Source organism: Sorex fumeus, unplaced genomic scaffold, assembly GCF_029834395.1.
Source record: "Sorex fumeus unplaced genomic scaffold, SorFum_2.1 ptg000151l, whole genome shotgun sequence".
In the NCBI taxonomy this organism is placed as follows: Eukaryota; Metazoa; Chordata; class Mammalia; order Eulipotyphla; family Soricidae; genus Sorex; species Sorex fumeus.
In genome coordinates, this window is record NW_026606208.1 from 2952279 (window position 1) to 2965788 (window position 13510).

A 13510-nucleotide genomic window follows, 5' to 3' on the forward strand; every position below is an offset into this window, starting at 1 on the left:
GCCTCTTCCTTCCCCACTCCTTCCCCTCTCCCCCCACTGCTTGGCAATCTCTATTAAGTAATCCAAGCATTTCTCGTCCTTCAATTCTGCCCATTTCCTTGTTTAGTTGTGCCACAGACCAGTGAGATCATGGGCGTTGGTCCTTCTCCTCTGACTTATTCCACTTAACATGAAACACTCCAACCCCCGTCAAAGTTGCAGGGAACCTCAATAGTTCATCATCTCTTACACCGACACAGTGTTCCACAACGCACGTATGGGACATCTTTATCCATTCATCTGCCATTGGACATTCGGATTTTTTCCACACCCTGACCATTGTTCTAAGCACTTCAATATACATTGATATGCATATATCTTTTCAAATGAATGTTTTTTTTGTATTTGGGGGGTAGGTACTAAGAAGTGAAATCTCTGGGTTACATGTAAGCTCTAATCTTACATTTGGGAGTGTTGGGTTTGGGGGCCACATCCTATAGAGCTCAGGGGCTATTCCTGGCTTGGTGCTCAAAACTGAGGATTCAAACCAAGGTTGGCCACAATCAAAGCAAGAACCTGTCCCCTTGTACTATCTCTCCAGCACTCTACTCTTACTTTTAGAGATATTCTTTCCCATGGAGGTTGAACCTGACGAGCCTATCAGTGAAGGAAAGTTCCCTTTTCACCACATCCCCACCAGCACTATTTGTTTCTACTCTTTTTAACACATGTCAATTTCACTGGTGTGAGATGATATCTCACTGTCATTTTAGTTTACATTTCCCTGATATAACTGATGACAGACATTTGTTTCATATGCCTACTGGCCTTATGTCCTCCTTGAAGACATGTCATTCATGTCCTCCCCCATTTTTTTGAGATGGTGCTACTGGTTTTTCCAGTGTTGAGTTTGGCAAAACTTAATTTTTGAATTAACACCACTGTCTATATACGGGCATGTTGAAATATTTGCCAAAAATATCTCAAAATGCTTCATTTTATATCATGATTCAGTACTAAAGAAGCAGTATTTCTATAGAAATTTTAACATGATACACTTATCTCAATCGATAATACCTTTGGCAACTGCACTGACATCTTCATAAAAGCCAGCTATCAGGGCCACATGACCCGGCCGGGATTCGGTTGGCATACGCGTGTGAGAGATCCCCCAGCTACCTTCGTTCATTATGATATTCCTAAAAAAATTAACAATGAATAGTTAGCATATATCATGACTGAATGCCCTACATAGGCTTCAGAAAATAAGAAAGCTGCTGCCAATTAAGCCGACTTGCTCTCTGTTCTAGGGGACCCTGTACAATGGCTGCAAAGGGCAAGTGACATCCCGGGCAGTGTAGCAGCCTGTGGCTTGTCTGGGCTATTCTCAGGGACCTTGGGGACTGTCCTCTGCAGTGGGCGTTCATATCTGCTCTGGTGCTGGCCCAGTCTCAGGCTCAGAGGTCTGGGGGCGGGGGAGGGGTGGCGGGCAGCCCCAGGGCACCGCAGCCAGGGTCCATACTGGTCAAGTCATCATGTCCATCCGCACCAAACTGCAGGACAGAGACCATGTACTGAGATTCTGCCCTGGGTCAAGTTCAAGTTCCCTGGACGCCAGAAGATCCACATCCCAAGAAGGGAGGTTTTACCAAGTTAGTGCAGAGGAGTTGAAGTCACAGGGGCCAAAAGGTGGCTCGTCCCTTTGGATGGATTGTTTGGCACTGGATGGATCTGTTTGTATCTGATTGCTGTGGGGTCACATACACCCCTGATCAGGAGCCTCTGGACAGATGGAAGCACAGCTCTCCCAAGAGCCTTGGACCTGTCCCCACTGAGTCCCTGCTCCCACCCCAGCCCTCAACATCCTATCTGACCCCACCAGAGTAAATCCTACTTCTTAACCAAACCCCAAAAATGGTGTTAAGGGAATAAAAACCAAAAAAAGGGAGTCGGGGGCTAGGGATGTAGCTCTGTGATAAGGAACAAGCTTCTCGGACACTGAGCGCCTCCCTCTCCCGGCTACCACCCCAGGTAACAAATAATTAAAAAAAAATTGAAAACAAACACATTCCCTGTCTGTTGTACTAATCTGTATTCTCTTTTTAATTAAAAGGCCTCCATAAAATAGGTCAACATAGTACAGGCAGCAGAGAGAGAAGCACCTGGAAAAAGACCAAAAAAATATCTTTCAAAATAAAGAGCAAGAAGACGTCTCCATGCATGCCTGGGATGGATCTGTTTGTATTAGGATGTTAGAACGGTGCAAAGTGGCCGGGGTGTGGCCAAGGACGGAAGGAAGGAGCCAACTGGCCTGCAGAGGTCACCCTGAGTCAGCAGGGTGGGGGTGGGCACCGGACCCTGTGCAGCACAGACCCTTCTAGACAGGAAATACTTCTCAGTGGGAGCTCATGGACACAGAGCCCAGGTAGACACCTGGCAGAAGGGGGAGGCCAGGTGGCCCCTAATCCTCTGTGGGCAGCACCTGAGGAAGGGCAGCCGGAGCCTGAAGGAAGTGGGGCGAATTCCCTTCACACGCAGCTCGCTGACAAAGGATTCGGAGATGGACAGGTTCTGCAGGGCCGGCAAGCTGGGGACAGGATGACAGCAGACCGCCCTTGAGTGTAGGGGAAGGGGACATTTTTCCCACTAAACTCTGTGACAGGCAATGAATCAACACTGCAGCTTCTTGCTTGTCATTATCTGAATTTCGAACAGGCTTCGGGGCTGCAGAGATGCATTCAGGGTAGAGCACGTGCTCGCATGCACGAGGCCCTGAGTTCTGAGTCTGCAGGCCGGCCAGGTGGAGCTCTGGGCGTCCCTGAGCACGGCTGCATGCGGCACCCGTGGCCTGAGCATGGCCAGCCTGGCAAGACGAGCTCTGCTGGGAGTGACCCCAGGGCCCTGAGCACGGCCAAGGGTGGCTACTAGAAAACATAGTTAGGGTTCGGGGCAGTTGTACACTGGGTAGGTTGCTTGCCTTGCATGTTGATGATCCAGGTTTGATCCCAGTCACCCAATATAGTCCCCTGAGCACCGCCAGGGCTGATCCCTGAGTGCAGAGCCAGGAGGAAGCCCTGAACACCATTGGTGTTGCCCAAAACACAAAAACAAAAAAAAGAGAAGATATATATATATATATATATCATATATATATATTTAAAATTGGCAGGTCTGTTTTATAAGAGAAAGAATAGACTGAGTGTGAGCTGAGCCTGAGAAATTAGGACAAGTTAAAGTAAGGAGCTAAGGTCATCCAATTACAATTAGCCCCTTAGCAACTTTCAGAATAACAGAAATAACTCTTAGGAAGGTGTAAACTCGCCAACCCGCCAATGTAAAGGTACACGTGTGCCCTGTTCTCCTCCTCCTCATCACTGCTATGCCCGGTGAGAGATAACCAGTATCAGGATAACATTTTCCAGAGAGGTCTCTGTATCAGTTGACAGGCTTACCTAATATATGGGGCTCTCGATTTTCCATTTTCATCTAGTTCGTAGCACGCATCTGCTCTCAGACCATCAGCAACAAAAAGCACCAATCTCTTTGCTGGAGGATGCAATGGTGTAAGCTGAGGAGTCATCCCATGAACCAAAGGAGATGTGAAATAAATATCAAAGATGGAGGCGAAGAACACAAAATGTACGAGCAATCCAGAAATAAAGAGCAGCAACATGTCCAGTGCAACTGAACTTCAAGAACAACTGAAAGAAGAAACGAAGTTTAAGTAAATCTTAATACGCTCATATACACTTTCACATAAGTTGATGATTCCATGTAAACTGATATTTTTAAATGCTACATAACTCATAACTTTCATTTGGGATGGGATGAGAACAATAAACTCTTAATACATGATAAAATACAATCAAGCCAATGATCATGAGGTAGTTACTGACTCTTAAAGTCACTCAAAAACTTGTTGTTTTTTTTTTTTACTTTTTGGGTCAATACACTGGCTCGGCTCTTCACTCGCTACCTGTCTGAATGCAAGGTTCCGTCCCAGTGGAAAACCAGCAGGACCGTACTACTGTTCAAGAAGGAGACATCCATGACATTGGCAACTATCGCCTGATCTGCCTATTGTCTGTCATCTACAAGTTGTTCACTCGAGTCATCCTGAATAGGATTGACAGAACACTAGATGAAGGACAACCATGCGAGCAAACCGGGTTCCGCAAAGGATTCAGCACCATCGACCATATCCACACGGTAACCAAGCTCATTGAGGTTTCTCGGGAGTTCAAGATGATGCTCTGCTTAACGTTCATTGATTTAAAGAAGGCCTTTGATTCTGTTGAGACGGAAGCGGTCATTGAAGCCCTAGCCAATCAGGGCATTCAAGCCCAATACATCAAGATCCTCCGTGAGCTGTATTGCGGATTCACTACCAGGATCTCACCATTCTACAAAGAAGTGATCGTTGATGTCAAGAGAGGGGTGCAGCAGGGTGATACCATTTCACCAAAACTCTTCAGTGCCACCCTCGAGAACATCATGCGACGACTGGAATGGGAAGGAATGGGAGTGAAGATAGATGGTCGGCAACTACACCACCTCCGCTTTGCTGATGACATTGTTTTAATAACACCAAACATCAGCCAAGCGGCACAAATGCTGGCCGACTTTGACCGTGAGTGTGGAAAGGCAGGACTACAGCTGAATCTTATGAAGACAATGTTCATGAGAAACAGCCTCGTTCCTGATGCCCCATTCGCTCTCAATGGAACGACCATCTCCGAATGCAACAGCTCTGTGTACCTAGGTCGAGAAGTCAACATGAGAAATGACCTGGCACCCGAGCTGCGCAGGAGGAAGAGAGCGGCTTGGAACGCCTTCAAGAACGTCGAAGAAATAGCTAAGAGGACGAAGAACCTCCGGCTCCGGGCACATCTCTTTGATTCCACTGTTCTTCCTGCATTAACATATGCCTCAGAGACCTGGGCCCTACCCAAACAAGATGAGAACGCCATTCAGGTCTCCCAAAGAAGAATAGAAAGAGCTATGCTTGGAATATCACGTTTCACTCAAATGAGAGAAAGAATCCGGAGTTCTGACATCCGTCGACGATCAAGAATCAGGGACGCTGTCTCATTTGTCAAGGTGTCAAAAATCAGATGGGCTGGTCACGTAATGAGATTTAAAAACGACCGCTGGACTAGAGCAGTTACTGACTGGATTCCACGGGATGTCAAAAGACCGCGTGGCCGCCCACCTACCAGATGGTCAGACTTCTTCGTCAAGATCATGAACGATCGGTTTGAGGCCCTTCATGTTCCCAGAGTGAACAGATGCCATTGGGCTACACTAGCACATGACAGGGACAAATGGAGACGTTACTGGCGCCCGCTAGAGCAAATCGACGACTAACGGGAAGTTAAGTGATTAAGTGACTTTTTGGGTCACACTTGGCGATGCACAGGGGTTACTCCTGGCTCTGCTCTCAAGAATTACTCCTGGCGGTGCTTAGGGGACCTTACGGGATGCTGGGAATCGAACCCGGGTTGGCTGCGTGCAAGGCAAACACCTAACCTGCTGTGCTATCGCTCCAGCCCCTCAAAACTTGTTCTTACTGGGTCTATACTTTCGTTCTAGATGTTTTTAATTCGTAATCTTAGCTTGAGCTACCAACTATATGCGAAAGTCTCAAATTCTAGTTCCAAATTCCTATGTGTAATTGCAGCCTTGACACACCCACCTGGGTATTTCAAACACACCTGAGTATGTTTAAAACCGAACTCTTGGGATCCTCCAGAACAGCTCCTGTGTACTGATTGACTTTACTCTCCAGTGTCAGAATCTCGGATACTGAGCCCACCTTTCACTTCGGCGTAAAAGCAGAGAGTCGGTGACACCTCATTCCTCTGCTATACAGTCACCTGTATTAACTTTTTGGGCTTGCTTTTTTTTTCCCCCAGAGTGAAAATTTGACCCTCTCATCCCTTGAATAAAGCCCTTCAATGCATCCCACTTCCCAATCAAGACAAATTCCTTAATATGATGAAAGAGGACCGTCCTTCGCCCACCTCGCTAGTTCTATCCTTTCTCTGTCCTTTATAGCATCTCCCCACGCGGCCTTATTTCTTCAAGCACCCAGTGCTCCTTAGAGCTGTAAGATCTTCAGGGGTCCCACATTCCATTCCATAGAATGCAATTTCAATCTACTCTCCAATCCAGTGGCTCATCAGATGTCCCTTTATAAGCATCAATTACTCAGGGACTACGCTGTCCAAATCAGAAACCAGTTTATAATTCTTTTTTCTTCAGCTTATAATTCTTTATGTCTTTTACTCTAAAGGTCTGTTTCTATTACTTTACCACTCTTCTTTGAAAGAAAGTACATATTATAGTCCTCACTACTTAGTCTTTTGTACTTGGTGCTCAAATGCTTGCTGAATAAATAAATAATTAAGAATTATTTCAAAAGTACTTGCAATACGCATTGAAGCCACTAGAGGCTGCACTGCTTTTCTTTTTTAATTTTCACAGAACACCAAAAGTGTGAAGATTCAGAGTATTTTCAAAATCATCTGTAATGTGTAAACCACTAACTGTGCATAAAATTCCAGAGATTCAAAAATATGATAATTCACATAAGACCTGATTTATTTCTCCAGGCATATATATACTGTAGCACTGTCCTCCTGTTGTTCATCGATTTGCTTGAGCGGGCCCAGTAACATCTCAATCATGAGACTTGTTGTTACTGTGTTTGGCATATTGAATGCGTCACAGGGGGCTTGCAAGGTTTTGCCATGTGGGGGAGGTCCTCTCAGTTGCTTGCCCGGCTCTCCGAGAGGGGTGGAGGAACTGAACACGGCTCAGCAAGGTCGGCCACGTGCAAGGCAAACACCCTACCGCTATGCTATCGCTCCAGCTAAGAAATATTATTACTAAACATCTCTTTAAAGACTATCACATTTTATTCAGATTTATTTAAAATTAAAATATTATAATAGTTGAATCATTTTAAAACTTCCAAAATAAATTAACAAAGAAACTGAAAAGACACATATCCATGTACTAATAAAAATTATTCATCTTCCACCTGTGGAATGTTTAAGATACACTAAAAAAACAACAGACTAGTATAGGCTGGAGAGAGAGTTCACCAGGTAAGGCACTGGCCTTGTACGTGGCCAACCCAGGTTTGACCCCCAGAACCCCATATGTTCCCCCAACTCTCCAGTAATAATCCCTGAGCAGAGCCTTGAGAGCTTGGTGTGCTATTCCCAACCCCATAAAAAGATAAGTTACTTCAAAAAATTTCCATCAACCAGAAACTGTATTTAAAATGTTAGTTGTGGCTATACAAGATGATTAAAGTCAGAGTAACTGTAAATACTAAAATGACCTGATTGAAAAATATTTTTGTTTCCACTGCTAGGATACATGTTGTAATAACTATACTGATAATTAAATGAAACACAAATGACCAACACTAATGTAATTCATTGAAAGTCGAAATAAAATCTTCTAACACTATTACTCATAACTTGGGACACAGAAATCAGCAATTACTAATAATTGAGTATGTGCTGCTTCGTAAAACATTTTTAACTGATAAGTATCGTGGGGAAAAGCACTTACTAGAAGACTGGCGGGTTGATTTGTTGCTGGTTCTGAGGTCACTTTAACAAATCCATGATCCTGGATATAAAGTAGACTGTGGAAAATACCAGAAATTTGAAGGCAATCATAGGAGAACTTCTACCTCCAACTTCTCACAAGTGTCTGAGGAAACATTTTAAATCTATTTTCAATTTAGAAGTCAGTTCCAAATTAAAGGCATTCCCTTTGGGCCCTACTGACATGCTGCTTATCCACCTGTCAGACGTAAGACAGTGGATGTTTATCATGTTTTGCTTTACTTTGCAAAAAACATGCCAATATATGCTAAAGACACTAATTGATAAGTGACTATAAAATCATTTACTGTGTACCAGGTAGAGCCGGCACCGCGAAACGTAAATTCCTAATTCTGTATTAGTAAATTCCTAATTTAGGAATAACACTGAAAATAACATTTAACTACCATTAAGTGTTAGTTAAAATAACATTTAACAGGTAACTAATAGGGAAAGAGGCTGAGAAGAGTTGAAGTCACCCTTCTAAGTCTGCACAGCAAATAACTGGTAGAACTGGCTTGGTTCTTTTACCTGACAAACACAAATCTTCAAGGACACCAGGTGCAGATTTCCAGAATTCCCCACTACAGAGATGGGTATCAACAATCTCTTCTCAGTTATATAGCCTTACCCTGTCATTCACAAATCCCTCCTTTCCATTCCAAAACCTGGTTCCAGTTTCAATTTTTTTTCACAAACTCAACAAGAATCAACAATCCTCTTCTGCTAAGAAATATGTAACAGGAATATACCACATTGACTATTTGACATTATTTTCCCAAGATCGGAGGTTTTTGTTTTTTTTTTCAAAGTTTTCTTCAACTTAGGGCATAAAACGCATATTTAGTAGTCATAAAAATATTTGGAATTCTTAGTACTAATAAAAGAAAAAAAAACTGGGGATAAAAAACCCCAAAGCCTCATTCGAATGAAAACGTTGGCTTGCTGAGCCTGAGTACACTGAAATTAAAATCTACAGGTAACTATTGATATACCTTTACCGGGAACCAGCAATCTAGTCTTAGGTCAATAGGAATGCTATTTTTATTTCTCCAGAGCTAAAAGAGATACTCCACACTGCTTCCAAGTAATATGTAACTTATCTGATAGCATAATTGTGGTACCTATTTATAGTTATGGAAAGGAATGCAATTCAAGAAGAAATCTAAAACCTGCAGAAGTGGGAATTTGTGTCAAGGAGCTATCAGGCACACCGAAAGAAAGCAGGAGTAGCCACATTCCTTTTACCCTTCGGCTTGTAATCAAGGAATAACATAAACGATAATTACCGATCTTCCTAAGTCGGTGTACTTAGAGCTGTTCGCGTTTGAGAAAGGAAAATGAAACTGTCTACGGCGAACGCATGTTTTAAAATAAGTTCTACCGGCAATATTTTAAACTCCAGCCTAAATGGGCAAGTCAAGGCACAGCGTTTGGAGCAAAGGAACCGGTTCTGGCTCCCGTGAGTACTGATTAATTGGGCTGACTTTTGATCAGCTGCATTGAACGCTTGTTTGCCCCTCTTGATGGGACTGGCTCTGACTGAGGTCCCAGAAGGTGCCCGATGTGCAATTACGGATCGAGCTGTCAGTGCCCCCTGAGCACTAATATCCAAGTCCAGGCTCTCGGGGTCTGCACAGATCCCAACAGCCGCACAGCCAAGGAGCTCCTCTTTGCACTCACCGTCTCCAGCTGCCCCAAGCCCCCGCGCCGCGACCTCGCACGGAGGGCAGGGGGCGGTTCCCCCCTAAAGTGCGAGAAAATAAGGGCGAGAAAATAGGCCTCGGGGCTAACCGGCAGGTGGAGACGGTGAAAGCCCGGCGCAGATCGCTCCGTCGCGGAGGCGGCGTCGGTCGAGCTAGGAGCGAGCCGCCGAGGCAGGCAGCAGCGTGCTCGCGGGCTCAGGACAGCCTCGGGGCCGCCCGCGCCGCCGTGCACCGCTTCCCGGGCGTGATCCGGCGCTTACCCCGGCTCGGGCCTGATCTTAGGGACGGCGACTCCTCCGCGCTGAGCCCGGACCCACGCTCGGACCGTTCCCGCCGTTCCTGGAGCCGCTGTCATCAACGCCCCCCGAGCCCAGCCCAGCCGCGGAACGCCCCCAGACATCTACCTGGCTGGGGGGGGTGGCTCTCGCGATAATTCCAGCGCTCCGTAACCCCGCCCCCTCGCTACCTCTGACCAATCAAGCGAGGGCAGGGGCGGGGTCTGGTCTTGACCGCGGACGCGGAGCTACGAGGCTTGGGCGGGCTGGGGGCGGGGCCGGGGCGGGGCCAGGGCATTTCTCTCGCGAGACTAGAGACCAGGAAGACGCCTGCAGCGCCGGGCTGCTGGGTTGCAGCAAGCGGCCGAGGCAGCCCGAGCTGCTGCAATCCGGCGCCTGGGGCCCGGCCGCGCTCCCCGGGGCCGAGGCGCGGAGGCCGGGTGTGGCCGCGCCGTGGAGGTGCACGGGGGCGCCCGGACGCCGACGGGGGTCTCGGCCCGCGGCCTGTCAGCGCGTCCGGGGGAGGCGCCCACACTCCTAACAGGCTAAGATGGCGGCCATGGCTTCGGGAGGCGGCGGCGGCGGCGGCGTGAACCCCTTCCTGAGCGACACGGACGAGGACGACGACGAGGTGGCGGCGCGCGAGGAGCGGAGGGCCGGCCTGCGGCTGGGCGCGGGGGGCGGCCTGGATCCCGGCTCGGCGGACTCGCTGTCCCCGCAGGACCCCGTGGCCCTGGGGGCCGGCGCGCGCCCCGGGCTCCCCGGGGAGGCGGCGGCCTCGGCGGCGGCGGCGGCGGCGTTGCCGGGGGTCGGCGCGGAGACCCCGGCGCGCCTGTCCATCGACGCCATCGCGGCGCAGCTGCTGCGCGACCAGTACCTGCTCACGGCGCTGGAGCTGCACACGGAGCTGCTGGAGAGCGGCCGCGAGCTGCCCCGCCTGCGCGACTACTTCTCCAACCCCGGCAACTTCGAGCGGCAGAGCGGGACCCCGCCGGGGCTGGGGGCGCCGGGCGTGCCGGGAGCGGCGGGCCTCGGCGGGGCCGGCGGGCGGGAGCCGAGTACGGCGTCCGGCGGGGGACAGCTCAGTAAGTGCGCGCAGCCGGCTGGGGGGGGGGGGGGGGAGTGGGGAGGTGTGGGGGTGGGCCGGGCGCGCGCGCGGGGGGCGCCCACCCGGGAACGCGTGCGGGCGAGAGCGCCGAGGGGAGGGCGTGCCGCCCACCCCAAGGTGCACCCCTTTATCCTGGATCCCCACCCCCGATGGATGCAAGTGGGGGGAGGCATAGCACCGCACCCCGAGTTTCTCGTGCATTGGAGCTGGGCTGGACCAGGGCTCCAGATAGACTCCCCCCTGCCTCCCCAGGCAGAGTGGCGTGTTGCTTTCTTCTTGTTGTTGTTGTTGTTGTTTGGGGGGGAAGGTCACACCCGGCAATGCACAGGGGTTACTCCTGGCTCTGCACTCGGGTATTAATCCTGGCGGTGCTCAGGGGACCATGTGGGATGCTGGGGGATCACACCCGGGTTGGCCGGGTGCAAGGCAAACGCCCTCCCCGCTGTGCTGTCGCTCCAGCCCGGTGGTGTGTTGCTTTCAACCTTTTTCCTCTTTTTTTTTTTCTCCGCTCCCCTGGATCCCCGCTTCTGGGAGACCAGTGTCTCTTCAACTCCTGCGACCCTCGGAGCCCAGAGAGTGGCCGAAGGGAGAAGCCCCCATGCCCGCGCCCCAGACCAGAGCCCCCCGCTGCCCCTTTTCTCCGGGGGAGCACCTCTCCGCCCCGCTGCAGATCCGGGCCCTGCTGCCCTTCGGGATGCGTCGCTTCCATTCCCATTTCCATGCCTCGATTTCCGTTTCCCACATTGCAGGCGATTTCAGGAGCTGGGCCAGCAAGTTCTGCAGTTTCTCTCGCGGCCCCACCCACCTGGCAGGCTCTTCGTGCCCCGTAAATGAGGAAATTTCTTTCATAACGCTGCAATCCTTTTTTTTTTTTTGACAAAAAATCCCATTCAGCATACATTTCTGAACGTTTCATGTGACCTGAAAACGTATTACCGAACGGATGCTTTTAGTTGTTAGAGGAAGCCAAATGGAAGGAACTGTTTGTTAACGAAAGTCACATGTGCCCGTTTTAACATGATTTAAACAAATCATGTTTTGTTTCTTATTCTTTTGGAAGATGCTAGGGACTTAGGTTGGCAACTTAGAGAAGGCAGAAGCCTGTGGCGTGTTCACTGTCCCATTTTCTCAGTTGGCTATGGAATTGTCTGGGTTGCTAGACGTTCTTTAATCTTTTTCAGGAAGAGATTTTCTCTTTGTTGACCTTTAAGACTATGAAATGTAACAAAGCAGTGTAGCAAATTGTTGCATAGTTGGTTGTAGAAAAGTTTCTTGTCTTTTGAAGATTTCTCCATTATCTAGTGATGTTTATCAACAAGCTCCTAAAAATTTCTTGACAGCTCAGATGCTATCATTATGAAAGCTAAATGAGTCTCTTCAGGCGGAGTTGTTTGGGTCTTTCATTGCAGTGCTATCAGTGACCACCCCCGCCCTCCCTCAAAAAAAAAAAAGCCTGGGGTCACAGAAGATATGGACGGACTTGCCACAATGAAAGATACACTGTGGCAGAAATTAAAAGGTTAATGACAAAACACCCCCAAGGGACTTGACATCACTGGTCCTCAGGAAGATTAAACCACGTAGTACCATAGTGCTCTTAGTAGACTAACCTAAGTAAAAGCCTGAAGGTAAGAGAATTTGGGGGGTGTATGGAAATTGGATCTCTCTGCAAGCAAGGAATGTTCACTAGTGCAGGCATTAGAGCCTGCAGTGTTACTCAGTGATGGAGCTGAGGCCTTGCTTATTTCCGCCCTTGTTTTCTGAGAAAAATGTAAATGGAACAACCACTTTGGAAAAGAGGTGGTTTTTTTTTGGGTGGGGGGGGGTGGTTTTCTTTTGCTTTTATTTGGGGGCCACACTTGGACTTTGTTTGGGGGCCACACCTGGACTGATTTGGACTAACCCCTGATCTGGGTTCAGAGATCATGCCTTGCAATGCTTGGGCGGTGCCAGAGAACTGAACTGGCTTCCAAAGTGTGCAAAGCAAGCACTTAACCAGTCTGCTATCTCTTCAGCCCAGAAAAATAGCCTTATAATTTTTATATTTTATTTTTAAACGCATACTGTGACCCAGCAATTCTATTCTTAGTTATTACCCCCAAGAAATGAAAAACTTGCAGTCATGCAACATTTTAACAAGCATCTTCCTGTCAGCTCTCTTTATATAGTCCCAACTTGTAAAACAGACATGTCCAACAACAGATGAATGAATAAACTGGAAAGGAATGAACTACTAACACATTAAAACATGGATAAATTTCTTTTTTTTTTTTTTTAATATAGGAGTAGGGCCGGAGTGATAGCATAGCGGGTAGGATGTTCACCTTGCACGCGGCCGACCCAGGTACAATTCGTCTCGGAGAGCCCGGCAAGCTACAAGGAGTATTCCACCCGCACGGCAAAGCCTGGCAAGCTCCCCCTGATTTATTTGATATGCCAAAAACAGTAACAAGTATCACAATGGAGACGTTACTGGTGCCCGCTTGAGCAAATCGATGAACAACGGGAGGACAGTGCTATACAGTGCAGTGCTATAATGTAGGGGTACTGCTTCTTATTCAGCCATTGATTAAGTGGATTGAATTGGGCACGAACTCCACATTACATTACTTTTTAAAAAAATTTTAATTGAATATCCGTGAGATAAACCATTACAAAACTGTTTACAATTGGGTTTCAGTCATACAATGATCCAGCACCCATCCCTCCGCCAATGTACATTTCCCACTACCAGTCTACCCTGTTTCCCTACCACCATCTCCCACCACCCTAACTCCCTCCCCATACACACCTTCCCACTTTCCTTCTTCTCTTTTT

The 13510-nt window shown here is 48.2% G+C and overlaps 2 protein-coding genes and 1 non-coding gene across 6 annotated transcripts in view; 2 read left to right on the plus strand and 1 right to left on the minus strand.

Moving 5' to 3' along the window:
* PIGN (phosphatidylinositol glycan anchor biosynthesis class N) overlaps nucleotides 1-9627 on the minus strand; it is a 121359-nt gene extending 111732 nt beyond the window's left edge. Inside the window, exons 1-4 of the mRNA XM_056106954.1 lie at nucleotides 9571-9627; nucleotides 7567-7710; nucleotides 3432-3680; nucleotides 1057-1178 (exon numbers count right to left, since the gene is read on the minus strand). Of these exons, the coding sequence (XP_055962929.1) occupies nucleotides 1057-1178; nucleotides 3432-3652 (343 nt within the window). The 5' untranslated portion in view covers nucleotides 3653-3680; nucleotides 7567-7710; nucleotides 9571-9627. The remainder of the gene's footprint in view (nucleotides 1-1056; nucleotides 1179-3431; nucleotides 3681-7566; nucleotides 7711-9570) is intronic.
* On the plus strand, nucleotides 1254-1387 carry LOC130016323 (small nucleolar RNA SNORA70). The gene has a single exon (XR_008791228.1). It is a non-coding gene; the product is annotated as a small nucleolar RNA SNORA70 (small nucleolar RNA).
* A 433-nt stretch (nucleotides 9628-10060) lies between the features above and the next one.
* RELCH (RAB11 binding and LisH domain, coiled-coil and HEAT repeat containing) overlaps nucleotides 10061-13510 on the plus strand; it is a 94914-nt gene continuing 91464 nt past the window's right edge. For all 4 annotated transcript variants that reach the window (XM_056106950.1, XM_056106953.1, XM_056106951.1 and 1 more), the window contains exon 1: nucleotides 10061-10670. In XM_056106950.1, coding sequence (XP_055962925.1) covers nucleotides 10136-10670 — 535 coding nt within the window. In that variant the 5' untranslated portion in view covers nucleotides 10061-10135. The remainder of the gene's footprint in view (nucleotides 10671-13510) is intronic.